The sequence below is a fragment of the Rhinolophus ferrumequinum genome, chromosome 7 (genome assembly GCF_004115265.2).
Source record: "Rhinolophus ferrumequinum isolate MPI-CBG mRhiFer1 chromosome 7, mRhiFer1_v1.p, whole genome shotgun sequence".
Lineage (NCBI taxonomy): Eukaryota > Metazoa > Chordata > Mammalia > Chiroptera > Rhinolophidae > Rhinolophus > Rhinolophus ferrumequinum.
The window spans coordinates 6,495,413-6,513,539 of record NC_046290.1 but is presented as its reverse complement, the minus strand read 5'-3'; the positions used below and the strand labels follow the sequence as shown (position 1 = coordinate 6,513,539).

Sequence of the window (18,127 nt, the reverse complement as noted above, 5' to 3'; positions counted from 1 at the left end):
CTCTCCAAGCTCTTCCCTCCTCCCTTTTCACCACCTCAGCCCTCCCTCCCGGCCTCTCCTCCCCTCCCCTGTCCCTCTGGCCCGCCTTCCCCGGAGGCTGGGAATGCGGGACTGCCACTGGCCCGCGGGGATCCGCCGCCCTGGGTCACCGCGTCCACTTCCGTCCGGGAGGAGGCGCCTCCCACTCCGCTCGCCCCTGACGGTCGCCCTCCGGGTGTCGCCCCCTCCGCGCGCGTAGACCGCAGTCTCCAGGCGGCCGCCAGGTACGTGCGCTTCCCCAGCCCAGAAACGCGGCGGAGCCCCCGCGCCGCCCTGACTCGCGCGGGTGTTTGCGGGAGGCAAGGAAGGTCTTTGCCATGTGCGCGGGTAGTGAGCCTGTCGAAGCCCATTTTCAAAACCTGACTTACCAAAGCAGTCCGTTGTCTTTGCAGAAAAGGAACCCCCACCCACCCCCCTGCGCATATTTTCCTGTATTGCTTAGCCACACATTTAAAAAACATACTTGAAATTATACTGTATGTAAACCTGTGGTCGTTTTTTTTTTCCCCCATTTAACACTATGCTAGAAGCCTTTCCTTCCTGCCATTAAATACTCTTTGTAACTGTTTTTCTACAGTTAAACATTTTGGTTGTATAGTTTTTACTATTAATATAAAATTATGGGGCGGGATGAGCATACTTGCATTTTTTAAAGGACGGATTTTAAGAGAGGAGGTGCTGGGTCTAGGGGGTGTGATGTTCTGGATGCTGGGTACCTGTTGCCAAGAAAGACTACACTGTACACACCCACAGCCACTGGGCCGGGAGGCAGAAGTGTCGCCTTGCCCAGGCCTTGCTATCATTGGGCACTGCCATTTAGGTTTCTTGTTGATGGAAATTGCCACCTGTTGTTTTCTAAGCCCATTTAAAACACGGTGGTCAGCCCTGAGCCCTGTGGATATCAGGGGAAATCCTATCTAGGCGTGGAACCACCCAAGGAAAGGTCAAAGGCAGCCACGTGATTGGCGTGTTCACAGGCCAGTGTGTGCTCTTCGCTTCTAGCTTTCTCTTTAATGCTGTCTGGACCGTGCGCCCTTTGGAAAATACAAGCATGATTGCTGAAAAGTAAGTAATTGGAGGAGTTCACATTCATAGAATCATCTAAGGAGAAGTAGGGCCCTAGCTTTCTGCTGCAAAATTGAAAATCGTGGCTGTGCACTTTACCCAGTAAACAAACAAACAAACAAAAACGCGGAGGCTTCCAGTCACCACCGCTTTCTTGTATTCTCTTTCAGCGTTACTGTTGTTGAGCTCGCAGATGGTTTCCATTTCTAAATCTCTGAAGCTTCCAGAAATTCATTGCTAGGCTTCTTTGCTTGTTACAACCCCATTTACGGCCAATCCCCTTCACTCATCAAAATCTGTTTTCTCTATTTCTGGTGGAGAGCTTTATTGTCGTCAAAGTCTGTTTTCCCTGTTTCTGGAGGAGAGCTTTATTGCGATGGGAAGTCTGACTTCTGAGTCCCACTTCTTTAAATCGTTGGGGGAGTGAAAGCCGGAAAGCTACACTTGCTGCACCACACTTGACCATCCATTGCTTGTCTTTCTGACTTCTTACGAGAAAAGGGGAATGCTGTTCAATTTTACTGTTAAAAGATAATTTTCAGCGAAAGGCAAAATCCTGACTCTCTTACAGATATAAAAATGAGCACGTGTTAAAGATTCTGTGTTATGCATTAAAGAGGGAACCAGGCAGATGTTAGAATTGGTTCCAAAAAGAAGTCAAGAAGCACAAATTTATATGGAGTAAAGGAATGCCTCAGGAAGGGACACCTTAGGAGAGGAGCCAGGACAGGGCAGCCTCCCGGGCTTTGCTGATCAGAGACGCACAGTGATTCCCATGGGTCTTGACTTGTAATTTCATGGAGGCACTTGCTGCATGAAGCAGGGCTGGAGGGTGTTCAGGAAAAAATTATTCATTCATGACACTTGTTAAAGAACAGTAGGGCAGACCTTATTCAGGACCCTCCATAGGTGTAGGGACCACTGCAATGGGGTTTTGCAGTAGAGAGATTGGGCTCAATTCCGACTACAACAAGGAAAAGTGGGGACTTACGGCCAAGGAGCAGGGTAGGAGTCAGTGGATGGATATTACTAAGAGGGAGCATTAGGGACGTGGGAATCCCGCTAAACCAACCTAACAGGATTTTGGCAGAAGACGAGGCAGGGCCATCAGTCATCGGCTGGAGGATGGCAGACGGTGAGGAACGGGATCAGACATGGAGAGTGAGGGCTTCTGCTAAATTGACTTAGCAGGCTTCTCACTAAAACTGGACAATGTAGAGGTGAACTTGGAAGCCCAAAAGTCAGGGCCTAATTGAGAAGAGAGTTCAGAGGAGCTTGGTCAAGGAGAGAATCTTCGTCAAGGGACCATAAAAGTCAGTCCGTAGGGGAGTGGGCCGCTCGAGCATTCATACATGTGGCATCTTGCATGAATGTTATGGGGGAATCACGGGCGTTAGTGCTGCATTTGGTGTGGCATTGCCAAAAGTGTGCCCATCAGGGTGTCCTCTGCAGGAGCATGTCTTGGCCATCCCTGGCGCCATAGAGAGGACCATGACTTCCAGAGGCATCAGCAGTGGAGACCACAGATCCGATCTCAGGATGGCCGGGATGTGTTGCCAAGCCCACGTGCCATGACAGAGAAGCCGTTCTGGGCACACATTTGATGAGAACCCCACCTTACACGTCAGACCCACAGTCCCCATCCCCTTCTATGAGGACACCGAAACCTTATCATGCACAATGAATGACCCTATGACGTCATGTAGAGGAAACTTCTACTTTTCAGGGGAAAAGTAATCATCGTTCATAGCACACATCCTGCTGGGATGTCTGATCCTAGCCCCATGCATTGTGTTTGAGCTGTTTTGCAATGCTTGGGAAGTCCAGGGTAACGATAGACTTGTAAATTCTCTCCTGTCTGGTAGCGAATTGATTGGCTGCCTCCCCTCGCCTGGAAACATCAGTTTTGTCTCTATTTGCAATTCATCTCACTATTGCTTTACTGCATATAAATTTGTGCCCTTTTCTTTTTTCCCTCGAACCAGTTACAACATCTGTCTCATTCCCTCCTATCATCTGAGTAAAACAAAATCCTTCACGTGCTCCTTTTTATACCAGGCAGTCCATAGCCACTGTGTACTGTGCCCACCGTGGCCTTGGCCCAGGACACACAGGCTGCTGTGCCACGAAGGTCTGGCGGGAGTCCAGCCTTCCACATGCAGCACGCTCGGGCCTCTCTTGGCTGCCACCCCCTTTCTGCAGGAGAATAACCTTGCAGGATCACTCCAGAGAGTGAGTCTCCTGGCTGTAAACACTTCTTCTGGAAAGTGGATGTCAATAAAAGGTTGAGAGACAAGGCTGCTTTGGAATGGCCGGGATTTTCCGTGGTCTCTGCGTCCTCAGAGGACAGCCCAGGTAAGACATCAGCCCCAGGACTCAGTTCTCAACAATGCTGTGGGGCCTGAAATTCACAGCTATTGACATTGGATTGTTCTCTTACTAATCACAGGTCTCTAATGTAGCTTATGAAAACAATACCACGAAAAATAGAGTCAAGTTTTTTTTGATCCAATTAATTTCTCTCTCCTTAAAGTTTAGTTATTTTATTTTTAGTTATGAACATTTAGAATGTTCTAGAAAGTACATGATATGATATAACAGCGCTCCATATTCACGTTGCCCAGATTTAAAAGAAATTAATATTTTGTCCTATGTAATTCAAATCAAAACTTTTTAAGGAAATGAAATGTAGCAAATACAATTAAAGCCAGCAATCTTCATCCCTTCCCCCAGCCAATAATTACTGTCCTAATGGTGGTGAGTTTTATTTCCTTGAGTTATACTTTTACTATTTCCCTATATTTATTAATAAAAATGTGTTCTTTTGTGCTTTACTATTAGCATCAGAAAAGCTATTGTTTTTTTATAGCATTATGTTTTTGAGATTTATGATATTGGTAAATATATATAGTTTGTTCATTGAGCTGCTACATGCAATATTCCTTTTATGAGTTTATTTATTTCCTAGGGCTGCCAAAACCAATTACCACAAACTGGGTGACTTACGACAACAGAAATGTATTCTCGCACAGTTTTGGAGGCCTGAAGTCATAAATGAAGGTGTTGGCAGGCTCATGCTCTCCTGAAACCTTTCCAGGAGAATCCTTCCTTGCCTCCCTCCTAGCTTCTGGAGGCTGCTGGCAAGTGTTCCTGGATTTGTAAAGGCATCCCTCCAACCCCTGCCTCTGTCTTCGAATGGCCTTCTCTCCTGTGTGTCTGTCTCTGTATCTAAATTTCCCTCTTACAAGGACAGCAGTCGGTAATTAGATTAGCACCCACCCTCATCCGGGATGACCTCATCTGAACTTGACCTCTCTGAAGACCTCATTTCTGAATAAGAGCACATTCAGGGGGCCTGGGGGTTAGCACTTGAACTGTCTTCCGCGGGGACAGACTCCAGGCCACAACAACGAATGAATCACAGTTTATCCCATTCTCCTCCTGATGGTCTTCCAGTTGTTGCCATCATATCTGTGCTACCAAGAATATAATTTACACACACACACACACACACACACACACACACACACACACACTTGATTTTCAGTGGTGGGGTTTATGGGTTGCAGATGTTACTGGTGCCCTGAGTTCTTGCCGTCTCCCAGGATGGAAATCAAGAGAGATCACAAGAAAGTTCAGGCAAGTGGCAAAGGTTCATTAAGTGTGTGCTCAGGAGAACCAACACCGAGAAAGGGTGGCTCCTCGAAAGAAGTTGGGGCAGGGCTGTAAAGGGAGCAGGGCGGGGTGAAAGCTAGGTTTAGGCTGGAAAAGGCGGAGGTTTCTCGGCGCCTGTACAGTGTGGCTACATGCTTCTTCAAGCATCGCATGTCTCAGTACGGCAAATCTCCACCGCTGGCCGTGATTTTTTAGTATTTAAATTAGGGAAAGGTCACCATGGACCTCATTACACTTGTGTGGTGATAGGGAAAGTCTCTTGTTGCTGGTACACAGACCTTTGTGGCTTGCCTCCCAAGGTTCCTCGATGCCCATCGGTGGTACCCTAGGGCGGATATTCTTGGGACACTTACCAGGATCCAGCAACAGACGGTTCCCAATAACTCAACAGTAGGAAATTGCCCTCCTGTCTCACAGGGTGTAGTTATCATTGCTACACATCTTTCCAGAGTTTGTATCAGTTTTCCCTCCCGGGCCACCATCACTTGGTGTTAACAGACTCATTGCCCGTCTGCAAGATATAAAATGGTATCTCCTTGTTCTTTATATAATTTCCTCAAGTACCAGTGACCTTTGGTGAATTGCCTGTCCATAACGGGAGCCTTTTTCTATCTGGGTGGTCTTTTTCTTCTTGGTTTATAAGAATTCTTCATGTATTTTACCTAGGTATGAATTCTGCTTTGAGAATAATATCGTCCCCTAGTCTGTATCTTCTCACTTTGTGTATGGAGCCTTTTATAGTTTTTAAAATTTTAATAAAAATAAAATTTTTTTTATTGTGGAAAATCGTAAGCATACATAAGAGCAGAGAGAAAAGTAAGTACAGGGAACAGCCCTGAACTCACCACCCAGTTCCAACATTGACTCACACACACTCTCCTCACCGCTGTCACCCACTGGACTATTTTGAAGCAAATCCCAGACATCTGGTCATTTTTTCTGTATGTACATCTTTAGGTTCAGCGGTCCCAGATTCTCCTTTCCGATGGCACCTCAACTTGTAAAAATTCAATTTGAGGCGCAGCCGGTCAGCTCAGTTGGTTAGAGCATGATGCTCGTAACAGCAGGGTTGTGGGTTCGATCTCAGCGCGGACCAGGGTGAGCTGCGCCCTCCACAACTAGATTGAAACTTGGAGTTGATGGGTCCTGGAAAAACACACTTAAATAAAAGTTAAAAAAAAATAGTTGCAGAATAATTGCACAGAAAAAATGATTTAAAAAAAATTCAATTTGAGAATCCATCTCCAATATGGATTTAATCTGCGTATATTTATTTGCATCTCTTTCAGCCACATTACTTCTTGCTTTGGAGTTGATAGGTTTTAATTTGTTTTCTTCTCCTTTCCTGCTTTATGTTTGTTGGGTCAAGCTTGTTAGGTCCCTCCCTCGTTTGTACTCCCAGTGTTACCCTAATTTCTCCTTATTATTGTTTATTTGGACAGTTTCCTCCTGTGTAGTGCTTCCAAGTGAGTTCCTCTTCCATGCCCTGTGGGTTTTTTGGGGAAAGTCTTGCCGTGAGCAGTTTTGCATTTGTTTCTGCCCAGGGCCAATTGTTATGTTAATGTCTCAGCTCAGGTTTTCCTATTTGGAAGGGACGGTGTCAATTTAGGTGCTGGTTTCTTATTTCCCTTCCTGGGCTTCATTACCATATTCTTAGTCCTGGTTGGCTGTTTTATTTTTGATGTTGTTGTTTGTTTGTTTTTTTATTTCCCCCACTACATATGAACCTTTGAGGCTTCATGGGGAGGTCTCGGCTATCAATCTCGTCTCACAGGGCCCCAGGCCTCACTGGATCTCCACAGACTCCAAAGCACTGGTGGTTTAGGGCTTGGTGCTGGGTCTGGCCTGTCCCGTCTGCCCACGCTCGCTGGGCATCTGCTCATGCCATCCTGAACCTGGTTTCAGTTTCCTCTCCAGTCCTGGTGCAGGTGTTGTTCCCTGTTTCCTATGAGCTCCGTCATCTTTGTTTTTATTTGTTGGTTGCGTTCATGCTGGTATATCCCGTGTTTGCAGTGGGAATGGAGTCTTAGCCCCACTCTGTCATGTTGCCAGAAGCAGGAATTACCACTGATTTCTGGCATGAATGCACTAGGGGTAGAGTTAAAGTTAATTGTTTTCTGTAATCTTGATTGTAGTTGACTTACTGTTTATGCTCTTTGGATTTGCACCCTTCGGAATGGAAGGCGTGTTCTCTCTCTGTAGGCTGACAAACAGCTCCGATGGCTAACGAAGCTCACCCTTGCCCGTGTGACATCGGCCATAAGATAGAGTATGGAGGGATGGGCCGTGAAGTTCAAGTCGAGCACATCAAGGCCTATGTCACCAGATCTCCCGTTGATGCGGGCAAGGCCGTGATCGTCATTCAAGACATATTCGGCTGGCAATTGCCCAATACCAAGTATATGGCTGACATGATTGCAGGAAATGGATACACGTACGTGTAAAGAATTTGCGTAAAATCATGTAAATTTCTGTGATCTATATTTTGTTTCTTTCAGGGAAAACAAAAACAAACCCCCAAACCCTGACTGTATTCTAATTGACGTTGTTGGTTGCATTCATGCTGTTATGTCTCGTGTTTGCAATGGAATGGAGTCTAAGCCCCACTGTCTACTTCCGTATCTCTCTGGGGTGCAGGTAAATGGGAAATGTCAAACTTAAACATCCACTGCTGTCCAGTGGAAGCCACCTGCTCCACCCCAATCCCTGGGCTTCAGGTCCTCCCAGGCATACCCCCAGGGTGAGCCCTGCCTGGACACAGGTACAGGACACCTCCCCAGCTCTGAAGAGGACCCACTACTTGGTCCCTGAGGCAACTCCGTGTGCATCTCAGCACAGGTGGAGCGTCTGGTATCCTGGTCTCCACACAGACTACCCTGGATGACCCTGTCTGAGGTAGACTGGGTTCTAGCACTGACACAGTGAGACATCAGGCATGTCCCAAAGTTTGTGCCTTTGTCAGATCACGTGGCCATGGCCACCTTTGGTGAATGCTGTCACCTGTTTGCTTTGTACCTTTCCCGGCGTTGATAACAGCTTCAATAAAGCACAGAGAGCAGGAACCAGTCCTTCCTTTCCAGCTTCAGAAAGCAGAAAACCTGGCAAGCCCTGAGTTGGGAGCACCCCAGTTTCCTTTGTTTTCTCCAAAAGAGAAGCTAGAAATCAAAGGGTGCACGTATCTCATTTTCCTTCGAAGAGAACTCGATTTAAAGGCAGCAGACCCACTGCATATGATGCAAATTTAGTGTTGCCCAAAAAGAGGACTTTCATTAGATTTTTTCACTCCCCCTGCCCCCAATTTCTTCTTGAAGAGGAGGCAACCTAACTCCCTAGGGGCAAACTCAGTAATCAAAGCCATGGCCAACTCCATGGTGAGCTTTCTGGCTCACCAGACCCTGCACTACGGGTGGTACAGGGCTATTGTCCTTGGTCCCCGAGGTCAGGACTGTCATTGTTCCCATTTTACCAATTAGGAAACCAGGACATGAAGACAGAGGTGCAGCTGCCCCAGGGCATTCTGTCGCAACCAGCAGATTGAATGGGACCGTGGCTCCCTTGGGTCCTTTAGCTGGAGATGGATCCTAAAAAATGAGTTACGATACCTGTGATTTACGAAGCCCTTTCACTCTTGTACAATCAGTTTGCCCTTAAAATAATCCTCTGATGCTGGGCGGGAAAGGGTGCAATCTGTTTGTCAGGTCAAGAAAAGGGGGCTAAAGAGTGGTTAAATGACTGCTTGAGGTTATAGGGCAGTACTGGGACTTGAACTAGATTCTCTAACCCCAAATTCAGTGTTCTTTACACCCTTGCAGGAGGAACTGTGTCCCCCACTCCATGGGGGTGACCCTTTAGGAAATGGGTCTCTGGCGAAATCTACCCTCCTGGGTTGACTTTCATGGAAGGTCGTGAGGGGAGCAGAACATGTTGCCCCAAAATGTGCCACTTTGGCATGTGGGTTGTTTTGAGCTGAAGGCGATCAAACCCCAGCAGATTCAAGAACAATTTTTACTTCTCCTCCCTTCACTACTTAGAAGAATTTAGATAGGGGCCTGGCTCAGGAAGAGAGCTATTACCAGAGATAACTATCTAATTGACCTTTCTACACGGCAGGACAAATATTTAATTACCGAACATCTCCTCTCACTGCCCCTTGACTTAATCTCCTCCCCCTTGAAGCCCAGACCCCAATCCCGTTCCTTAGCGTAGGATGGCACATAAGCCTCAGTTGCTTGACTGCCTTTGGGTCTCATATTTTTATGGTCTCATATTTTTTCATACATGTTTTAATGGTTTCATATTTTTATGTATGACATTGTTGATGTAAGAAACGTCCAAACCCGTAGAGAATTTTTATGAGTTTATTGGAGCCAAACTGATGACAATTGCCGGGGAGCAAGATCTCAAATGCTCTAGACAATACCAGTTTTACAGCTTCTTTTATGCATTTGAAATGTAGGGCAGAGGACATGGAGGTGGGAGAAAGGAAGGCAGATTGGATTACAGGGGGGTTAATAAGATTCTGTGCTCTCTTGAGGTGGTTATTTCACCCCAAGAAGTAATGGACAGGGCTGCTTAAGGCAAAGATAAAACTTTTACTAAAGAAGTTATAGGGCTGGAGCATGACTACCCACCGTGACCTGGCCAGTTAGGAATGTATGATCAGATCACCCTGTGACGGCACTTTCCATAGAACCCCTTTGTCATCCACTAAATTAAATTTGATTTTCACCTGTTCATCGGTCTCATGGCAGTTTAATTACTAGAACAGCCAAGGAACCTAGAGGAGAAGGAGGGAAATATTTTCTTCCCCTACAATCCCCAAGGACTCGGTCCTCTGGCTGTTCTCCCTGTTCGGCCCCTTTTGGAACCCTCATTAGACCATACCCTCTGGGCAGGAAATTGTACCGTGTTGTTGGCATGCTGGGTGGAGTCGGGGAAAATTGCTTGGTCACTGTGACTGGACAGCTAACCTGCCCTGAGGCTAACATGAAAGGCCCACTGAGAGGTGTGAACCCTGCGTGTGGGAGCTGGAGGGGCCCTTGTAGTCACCCTGCTCGAGGCCCTAGCTGCTGGGGCCCCTTGTCCTGTGCCGTAATATCTCACGGGGTGTGTGCACGGCCGGGTCGCCTTGTCATTTCAGATGGGCTGGCAAAGGCATTGCACCTTCGGTTGTGAAACCCGAGAGGGTCTGCCCTGGTGCCAGCTGGCCTCTGCTGTGATCAAAATTGGTCCTTGTGGCCTCGACTTCTCTTTTCCTGGGAGCGAGAATTGCCAACATAGCACGTTTCTTGATGAATGGAAGCAAATACAGAGTCCCAACAGCAACGAAACTAAGATCAATTCCTGTTCCTATTTTACAGAACCATCGTTCCAGACTTCTTTGTAGGGCAAGAGCCGTGGCACCCCTCTGGGGACTGGTCCACTTTCCCTGAGTGGTTGAAAACAAAAAATGCCAGAAAGATCGATAAGTAAGTTATGGGGGTGTGCGGGTGTGTGTGTGTGGGTGTGTGGTTGTGTTTGTGGTGCCTCCCAGAGCACCAGGAAGAGCTGTCTGGAGAGAGCGGTGGGTCTGGCTCCACTCCTCTCACACTCAGCCTCCTTCCAGGTTGGACTTCGGTGGCCATAGCCCTCCAATTAAGCACATTGCTTCCAGTTGAAAATGTCTTCTGAGTTGTTCCAAACAACCAATTTGCAAATGAACCATTTGCAAGACTAGGGCCACTGTCCATGGTCCCCTCATAGCTTAAATAGTCCTTGTGGCTTTCCAAACCTTGCTCTGAGCTTTGGGCCTGGGAGGAGATCAGCAATGCCCAGTGGGGTGTTGGCAGCGGGAATGAATGTGCCAAGTCAGAGAGTTTGGGGAGCTGCCCAGTTGTGGCTGGTGCCTGTCAAGAGGAGGGAGAGGCGAGGAGTGCTCAAAGGGGCAGACCGTGGGATCAGGTCTTAGAGCCGGCCATGGCCTTTGGCCTTTATCGTGAAGCTGTGGATGGCTGTCGCTCAGCTTTCAGCTGGGAAGTGAGCTGCTCAGATTTGCTGGTCTTTCGGAAAGAGCCAGGCTGCAGCCCTGTCAGGTGATTGGAGGAGGCTGGGCTTGGCAGGGAGACCTGCCAGGAGAGGCGACTCTGTCACTTGGGCCTGCGGTGGAGAGATGGAGCTCCGGAAGGATCTCAGAAGCTCAAGGAGCAGCTGCTGATAAAGCCCTGTTACCCTGTTACCACCGATAGAGTACTTGCTGCCCAGTGCCCTTCCCAGGGCCTCACAAAATTCCTCTTCATTCTTGAATAACTTTTCTTCCTTTTCTAGAGAGGTTGATGCTGTCTTGAGATATCTGAAACAACAGTGTCACGCGCAGAAAATTGGCGTCGTGGGATTCTGCTGGGGTGGAGTTGCTGTCCATCACTTGATGATGAAATACCCAGAATTCAGGGCAGGGGTGTCCGTCTACGGTAAATCTGCCTTGTACAAATGTACACAGTGAAAACAGGAGGTGGGTGGCAGGAACCATGGGCTTCTGCTGAGCTAAGGGCGCCGGGGGCCACACAAAACCCCACTGTCACGAAATTGGCTTCATAAGTCTGAAAGCAGAGGTGGAGGTTTGTTATGCAGTGACCAGAGGATGTCAATGGCAGTGACCCGGGTCCCAAGAGTGTGCCTTTGGGAAAGTCATCTAACCTGACACCTCAATGTCTTTACTTAGGACGAAGAGAATGACATTTATTTTCCAGGATAATGATTCATTCCCCGCAATGTTTCTATGAACAACATCTAAGAAAAGATTTTTCCAAGATACAAATGATTCTTGACTGCACACGTGCACACACACATACACACAATAAAGAACGGACGAAAGGAAAACGCACTCTAAAATGTAAATAGTGACATAAACATATCAGTCAAAACAAACCAAAGGTATCGTAGCACTGATAGCACATTGCATCTGTGTATAGAAATGGCATACTAAGTTCGTGATTAGAAGCTCTCAGACCATAAAAATGTAAAAACGAAAAAAACCAAAAAAAGGAAATTTGGCCTTCTTTCATAATGTATGTGTCATACAGTTTATACTAATGATTCTTATTTGGTATAATGGTTCCTCACTGTGGTATTTTCGCCTACTTTAGCATTTTAAACGCACTGAATATTTACTTACACGAAAGGAATAGCTTGCCAGTTGCCGCTGGACACAACTGGAGCTGACGGTTGCTAAAACAGCTCCTTATGTAATTAGCAAAAGGCGTTGCTGCGTGGATGGCTCTCCTGCGCCCCCTTCTGGCCGCTGTTGTGTGAGCTGCAGAGCGCGTCAGGACTCAGAGGCCTGGGGCCATCAAACCGCTGTCCAGCCATAAAACTGGGCGTTAACAGTGGCACAGGGAGCGTGGCCGTCTTTTCCGTGGCTCCCTGCCTCCTAGAGAGGAGTTATGGGTCAAGGGAGACTAAGTAACCTGGAAAAGGTTACTTAGCTTTGCTGTGCTGCCGAGAGGAAATGGAAAAAAAAAGCCACCTATTATTTTCTTCTCTCTACTAAGACTCTTGACCATATTTGAGTCAGATTCTGCGAGCCCACTTTCTGAGTAGGCCCTGACCTTGGGCTCTGCCCTTGGCCCACTGGGTCAGTTTAGCGAGAATCCCCCACCTTTGATATCTGATAAAATTCCTCACGGCCCACCCTTGGTATCTTTCATCTGGCCTGCCTTCAGCAAGAACCTTGTCATCTGGCCAGAATGCCCCACCCCAATGTTTCCTTTCAGTTTTCCGTCCACTGACCCTACTCCCTGGCCATAAATCCCCACTTGTCCTTGTATCCCGGGCTAAGGCCGATCTCCCTACTGCAAAACCCCCATTGCTGGTTTTGAATAGAATCTTCCTTATCATCTTTAAGAAGCTCAGAAGAGTCTTTAGCACGACTCTTATCTTAAAATGGCATTATGTTGCAAAGCTTCTGCTTATTTTCCTATAGGAATGGCCACCCCCAGGGCTGTTGTCTGAATCCCCAAGCAGAACCTTCCTCATGACTAAACGATCTCTCAAACTCCAAAACGAAGGATGAAAACGAATGTTTAGGGTTGGCTTGCTAGGACCAGGTGCCCTGTCCAGGGACTTCACGTTTCTGGTCTTGTCTGAGCACAGATACCCTATTAAATGGCTGCCCCATCTAATGAATGAACTCACCAGCACGCTGAGGTCAGAGCCGGTGGGGCTTGCGCATACCCTGAGAAATTTCTAGAACAGTGGTGGTCAGATGGTCCAGATTTGAAAGTTATCAGCTCTTGCTAAATGAAGGCACAGAACAAGAGGGAGCATTGCTCAGGCTGCTCCTGTATCTTACTTAATACGCCAAGCAGCTGGCAAGGTCGAACTCCATTATTTAAAGGCCCGATTCCCAGTGAGCGAAGTGGGAGAAGAGCTGACTTGCTAAGCTTCTCTGCGAGACTGATTTTATAGGTCAGCCCACTTTTGGGCAGTTGCTAGAAAGAAAATAAACCAAACCCCCAAAGCACATCATTTCACTTTGAACAATCAAACCAAACCCACATGGTTTTCTGCGGCGTGTGTGGAATCACAGCCCGTGGCCCTGTCCCCCCTCTGCAGGCATCATCAAGGATTCCGAGGACGTGCACAGCTTGAAGAACCCCACGCTGTTCATTTTTGCTGAAAACGATGCTGTGATTCCTCTTGAACAAGTAAGTTGGCACCTTTCGCTTCACATTTCTGTATTTAATAGCACGATTTGACAGTTTGGGGAAGACATACTAAAGGGCTGATTTATTGCTCCAAATATTTTTCAACATTGTTTTAGAAGTGGGTTTTATTGGGGACTTAGAGTGGGATTGTAACCTCCCCAAAAATGCTCTCAGCATGGCCTGGTTACCGGGCCTGCCACCCCATCCCCCCAGGTGTAACCCGGGGTTATCACAAGGTCTGTGCCCTTAAAGACATGGTGTGTTAAAGCCAGTGTGCTGATGAGGAAAAGGCAGCAGGAAACTGGCTCACAAGCAGTCGTTTAGAAACGGCTGTTCATTGCGTTAATACAAATTTCAAATAATTTATACTTGAATATATTGAACTTTGTATTGACTATATTGAATATTATATACTTAAATATATTAAAAAATTTGGGGGCGGCCGGTTAGCTCACTTGGTTAGAGCGCAGTGCTCATAACACCAAGGTTGCCGGTTCGATCCCCACATGGGCCACTGTGAGCTGCGCCCTCCATAGCTAGATTGAAACAACTACTTGACTTGGAGCTGATGGGTCCTGGGAAAACACACAATATAAATAAAAGTTAAAAAAAATTCAGTATAGCTATAGAACTTATTAAAGCATTGATGTTGAATCTCTTTTGTGAGCATTCATAGATGTGGAGAAGGGGAAATATTACTGGAGGGTTAAAATCGTATCATCATGAAAACCTTTGCATACCAGGTCTCTTTGCTGACCCAGAAGTTGAAAGAACACTGCAAAGTGGAATATCAAATTAAAACGTTTTCCGGGCAAACTCATGGGTTCGTGCACCGAAAGAGAGAAGATTGTTCTCCTGAAGACAAGCCCTATATTGACGAGGCAAGAAGGAATTTACTTGAGTGGCTGAACAAGTATGTTTAGCAGTGGCCAAGGGAAACTTTCTCAAGATAGCTTTCGTCCAGAAGTTTGCTTTGAAATATTGAGGTAATTTGATTTTTCACTTTATATAAAATAAGTCAAGGAATCCTGAGATTCATTATTTCATCTGAAACACAAACTCAGTAGGACATGTTAATGTATGAGATTTTATTTTTAACATGTACATAAATAAAAATTTTAAAAATAGGTCAGTACCTGATGAATTTGAATGATGGAGTAATATCCTAACTATTAGGAAAAACCTGGGGCTATTCAGGGGCCAGTTGACAGCTCAGGTGTGACCTTCCTGGTCTTTTGAGTACGTCTTTTAAAATGACTTAATGTTGCAAAGCCATGAAAACATAAACTGTAAACTCATGTAGATTAAAAGCCCAATTTAGACATTTATCTGTCTTAATACAGATGTCACATTCATATATTGCGCTATGAGAGATTTAAAAAGGCTTCCATTGGCCTAATATATCAAGCTAATAAACTTACTTTTTGAGGTTTTGTGGCTTTTTCTAAAGGCTAGTAAAAAATGGATCATTAACCATCCAGCTGTGTCCTAGGCAGTGGTTTTCCACACACGGCATCTTTGGGTCCCAGAGGCTGGGGCTGCATCAAACCTCTCATGCTGCGTTGCGTCTGTGGACTTTCCGTTAATCCCGTTACGCTCCCGTGTCACAGCGCTGCAGTTTGTCTTTCTGTTGCATCTGAGAATTTCCTTGGCAAACCCAAGCCCAGACCAGTTAGCTGTTCCTCCCACTGAACCGTCTCATTGTCTGCAGACACCAGAAGGGCCACCCAGGCCTGGGTCTTCCACAGGCTCCCTCCCTCGGGTGGGGGTTTGCTTGGGTCCTGAGCTGAGCGTGAGACTTGCATCCCAATGGCCAACTTGGGGCCACTCCGTGTCAGTCCGGGGGCTGCTGGGGCTCAGACGGAAGCAAGGAGCCCTGCAGCCTCAGGGAACCACGTCTACCCCTTCTTATCCATTGCTGGAGGGGGTGGGGGTGTGGCCTGCAGAGTCCCATGGACTGCTGTTCTCAGTTCTTCCTATGAGAGCAGCAGAGTGACAGATGGGACCCTCTGGAAAGGGAGGGAGCAAGGGAGCAGTGACATGAGCCTGACCCCAGGCTGGGGAATGGAGAGGAGAGGATTGCAGAGCAGTTAGAAGGGCACAGTGAACCATCTGAGGTCGGCCTAGAGACCATACAGGATGGGAAATGCCGGCAGAGAAGAGCAGAACCGTGGAGAGGAGTTTGGTTTTGGTCCAGCCTGGAGTACCAGTCAGGTTTTCCTGGCCTGCGTTACAGAAAGCCTGACTACCAGTCTCTTCCACACCTCCCCTATGGATCCAAGAGTGGCTCGGCCTTACTGATGTCAAGACCTCTCCAGGGGGGTGGGCTCTGGCCTCAGCGTCACAAAACCCAGCCGCCGCAGAAGGGCTGTCTTCCTGTACCTATTTTTGTTGGGAAGGAAACTCTCCCAGAAACCCTTCAGCTGAGTCAGGCTGAGCGAACATCAGGCGAATGGGGGTCGCTCATGGCCAGGACTGAGGGGCGGACTCACCGCATCGGGCAGTGAGGAAGGGGACGTGGAGCCTGCTGGGTGGTAGCGCAGCTGCCATACGGCCCTGGACTGGGGAGCCAACCGCCAGGCGTGGGCACCGACAGGGCGGAGTGAGCCAAGGGTGAGAAGGTGGGAGGCGGGCTCGGCGTGGAGGGGAGGAGCTCGGAGTGTCCACGCCCCACCACGACGAGCTAGTTGCGTGATTCTGGGCAACGCACCTAAACTCGGACCGTTTTTCTCTATGCAAAATCTTTAGAACAAGGAAACAGGACATTACTTAGCGGGCTCACTGCGGGAAATCCAGCCTCACGTGGAAGTAACCTCCATGTGCCTTGTGCTTGCTTGGGTCAAGGTGGGAGTGAGTTGTGCTTGTTTCTGAAGGTGTGTGTCAGCCTTAGAGGGGAAGTAGACAGCGAGATAGAGACAGGGACACAGGACTAGAACTCTCACGGAAGTCAGGACACACGAAAAGCAGAGAAACATTAAAAAGAGGAAGAGCATCACTGAGTGAGATCCACAGTGCAGCCGCGCTCTCCCGACCCTGGACCACGTGAGGATAGGGACCAGGCGGCCGTCCGCAAGCCGGCTCCCACCAGCACCTTGTCTTGGGCTTGCAGCCTCCAGAACTGTGCCAAGTGTTGTTCCAGCCAGTCTATCCTAAGACAGCTGTTCAACTCGTGACAGGCTCACTAGATTCATTTTTCAGAAAACGTCTGTCACATACGCAAGTCTGAGTAACCAGCTTGTCAGTCCTTTAGAGTGGTGTCCCGTGAGGGGGCTAGTTCAGCCGCGGCCACCACACGTGTTACACGGAAGTGCTTTACACTTACGTTGCCACAGAAGACTAAGGGCCGAGATGTAACGATTCCGTGATCTATTATCCTCCTCCAGGGAAAACGGCTTTGCCCAAGTGTGGTGAATATGACTACTAGCACAATTTGGTGCCATTGCTCAGACTCATGCCAACATGAAGGCAGTTTCATCGTTTTTGCACCATTGGTGCAAAGGTCAACACTGTGCAAAGGCAAAGAAGCTTAGTATGAAAATACTTCTGACCACACAGCCTCCTGAAAGGGTCCAGGACCCCAAGGGGTCTGTGGACCACACTGCAAACCAACGTTGATAACTACACAAAACACGTACAGCAGGACTCAGGACACAACTGTTTAACACACTTTCACTACTGCTGCCACGTGCTCCCCACTTTTCCTGACCTTCACCACATTTTCTCAGTAGCCACTCGTCTTGGGCAACCTCGTTTCTGGTGGTTTAGATGATCCCCATCTTGCAAGCCTGCCTGCAAGGATCACCTAAGATGGAGACAAACTTCTGTGCTTACAAATACCGCCCCTCCCCCCACCAACTCCCAATCCTTTAGTGGAGCTGTTTGACCACGAACTGAGAAAGGAAAAGGATTAAAGAAATCCAGTCACATCTAACAGACTAGCCTCTGCCCCTTCCAGAGGCATTTGTACTTTTGAGGGGTTGCTTGTAAAGCCAGGTCATTTAACAAACAAGTAAATCCAGTGTAGGGACTGGGAACCAACAGGAAAATGTTGGGTCCTGTGTGGGAATCTGGCTGCAGGGCCAAGTGTGTTTAGTTGCTCTTACCACACACTGGGTGAGATGGGCGTCATCTAAAGCACTTGACAAGTGATTTGGGACTTAAAGACAAAAAGGGTAACAGCTTGAAGAGGTGCTTTTAATGAAACCACGACAGAAGCTGTGAAACAACATCTCTACAAGTTTTCCTACTCACAGGGCATCCAGCTTCTTTCATCCACAAAGGGCACCAGAACATTCGTGGAGTTCAGTTTTGGAACGGAGGAGTGGTTTGGTGGCTCTTCTCACACAAGCACGAACCCCTTCAGGCAAGAGACTCTGGCCCAAAGCAAGCTTTGTTCTCGGGAGGCAGGCGAGAATCAGTCCTTGTAAATCAACTCATCCAAACTACCGCGTCATTTATCTAAGCACGTCTATGCCTGACGTGATTCTAATCTCAGAACACAGGCACCCTGACGCTGCTCCCAGAATGCAGCAGCATAAACTACACTTGCCTGTATGTTCAATAGGTTTCATGCCTGCAATACTGAACTGTCTAGTTCCACAAACATACCAAAATTAGGAAGAATGGTACTAGCACTTACTCCTAAACCTACAGTATATTGTTTAGTG

General features: G+C 47.6%; 1 protein-coding gene across 4 annotated transcripts; it reads left to right on the top strand.

The window, feature by feature from the left end:
- Window positions 1-78: 78 nt before the first annotated feature.
- On the top strand, window positions 79-14,938 carry CMBL (carboxymethylenebutenolidase homolog). Of its 4 annotated transcripts, XM_033111132.1 has the most exons (7): window positions 79-263; window positions 1,042-1,104; window positions 6,963-7,213; window positions 10,140-10,247; window positions 11,083-11,225; window positions 13,369-13,460; window positions 14,204-14,383. In XM_033111132.1, exons 3-7 carry the CDS (start codon window positions 6,999-7,001, stop codon window positions 14,381-14,383), a joined length of 738 nt encoding a protein of 245 aa, XP_032967023.1. In that variant the 5' UTR covers window positions 79-263; window positions 1,042-1,104; window positions 6,963-6,998. The 4 variants fall into 4 exon arrangements, with proteins under 4 accessions (XP_032967023.1, XP_032967025.1, XP_032967022.1 ...); XM_033111134.1 differs by lacking the exon at window positions 1,042-1,104 and having other exon boundaries at window positions 6,982-7,213; XM_033111131.1 differs by lacking the exon at window positions 1,042-1,104 and having other exon boundaries at window positions 80-263; window positions 14,204-14,938.
- Window positions 14,939-18,127: the final 3,189 nt, after the last annotated feature.

Excerpts from the sequence above, each read along its gene's own strand:
- CMBL (XM_033111131.1), top strand. The coding sequence starts at position 6,999 with ATGGCTAACGAAGCTCACCCTTGCCCGTGTGACATCGGCCATAAGATA. Across the intron at positions 10,248-11,082 it reads AATGCCAGAAAGATCGATAA|AGAGGTTGATGCTGTCTTGA; the intron begins GTAAGTTATGGG and ends TTCCTTTTCTAG. Across the intron at positions 13,461-14,203 it reads CTGTGATTCCTCTTGAACAA|GTCTCTTTGCTGACCCAGAA; the intron begins GTAAGTTGGCAC and ends TTTGCATACCAG.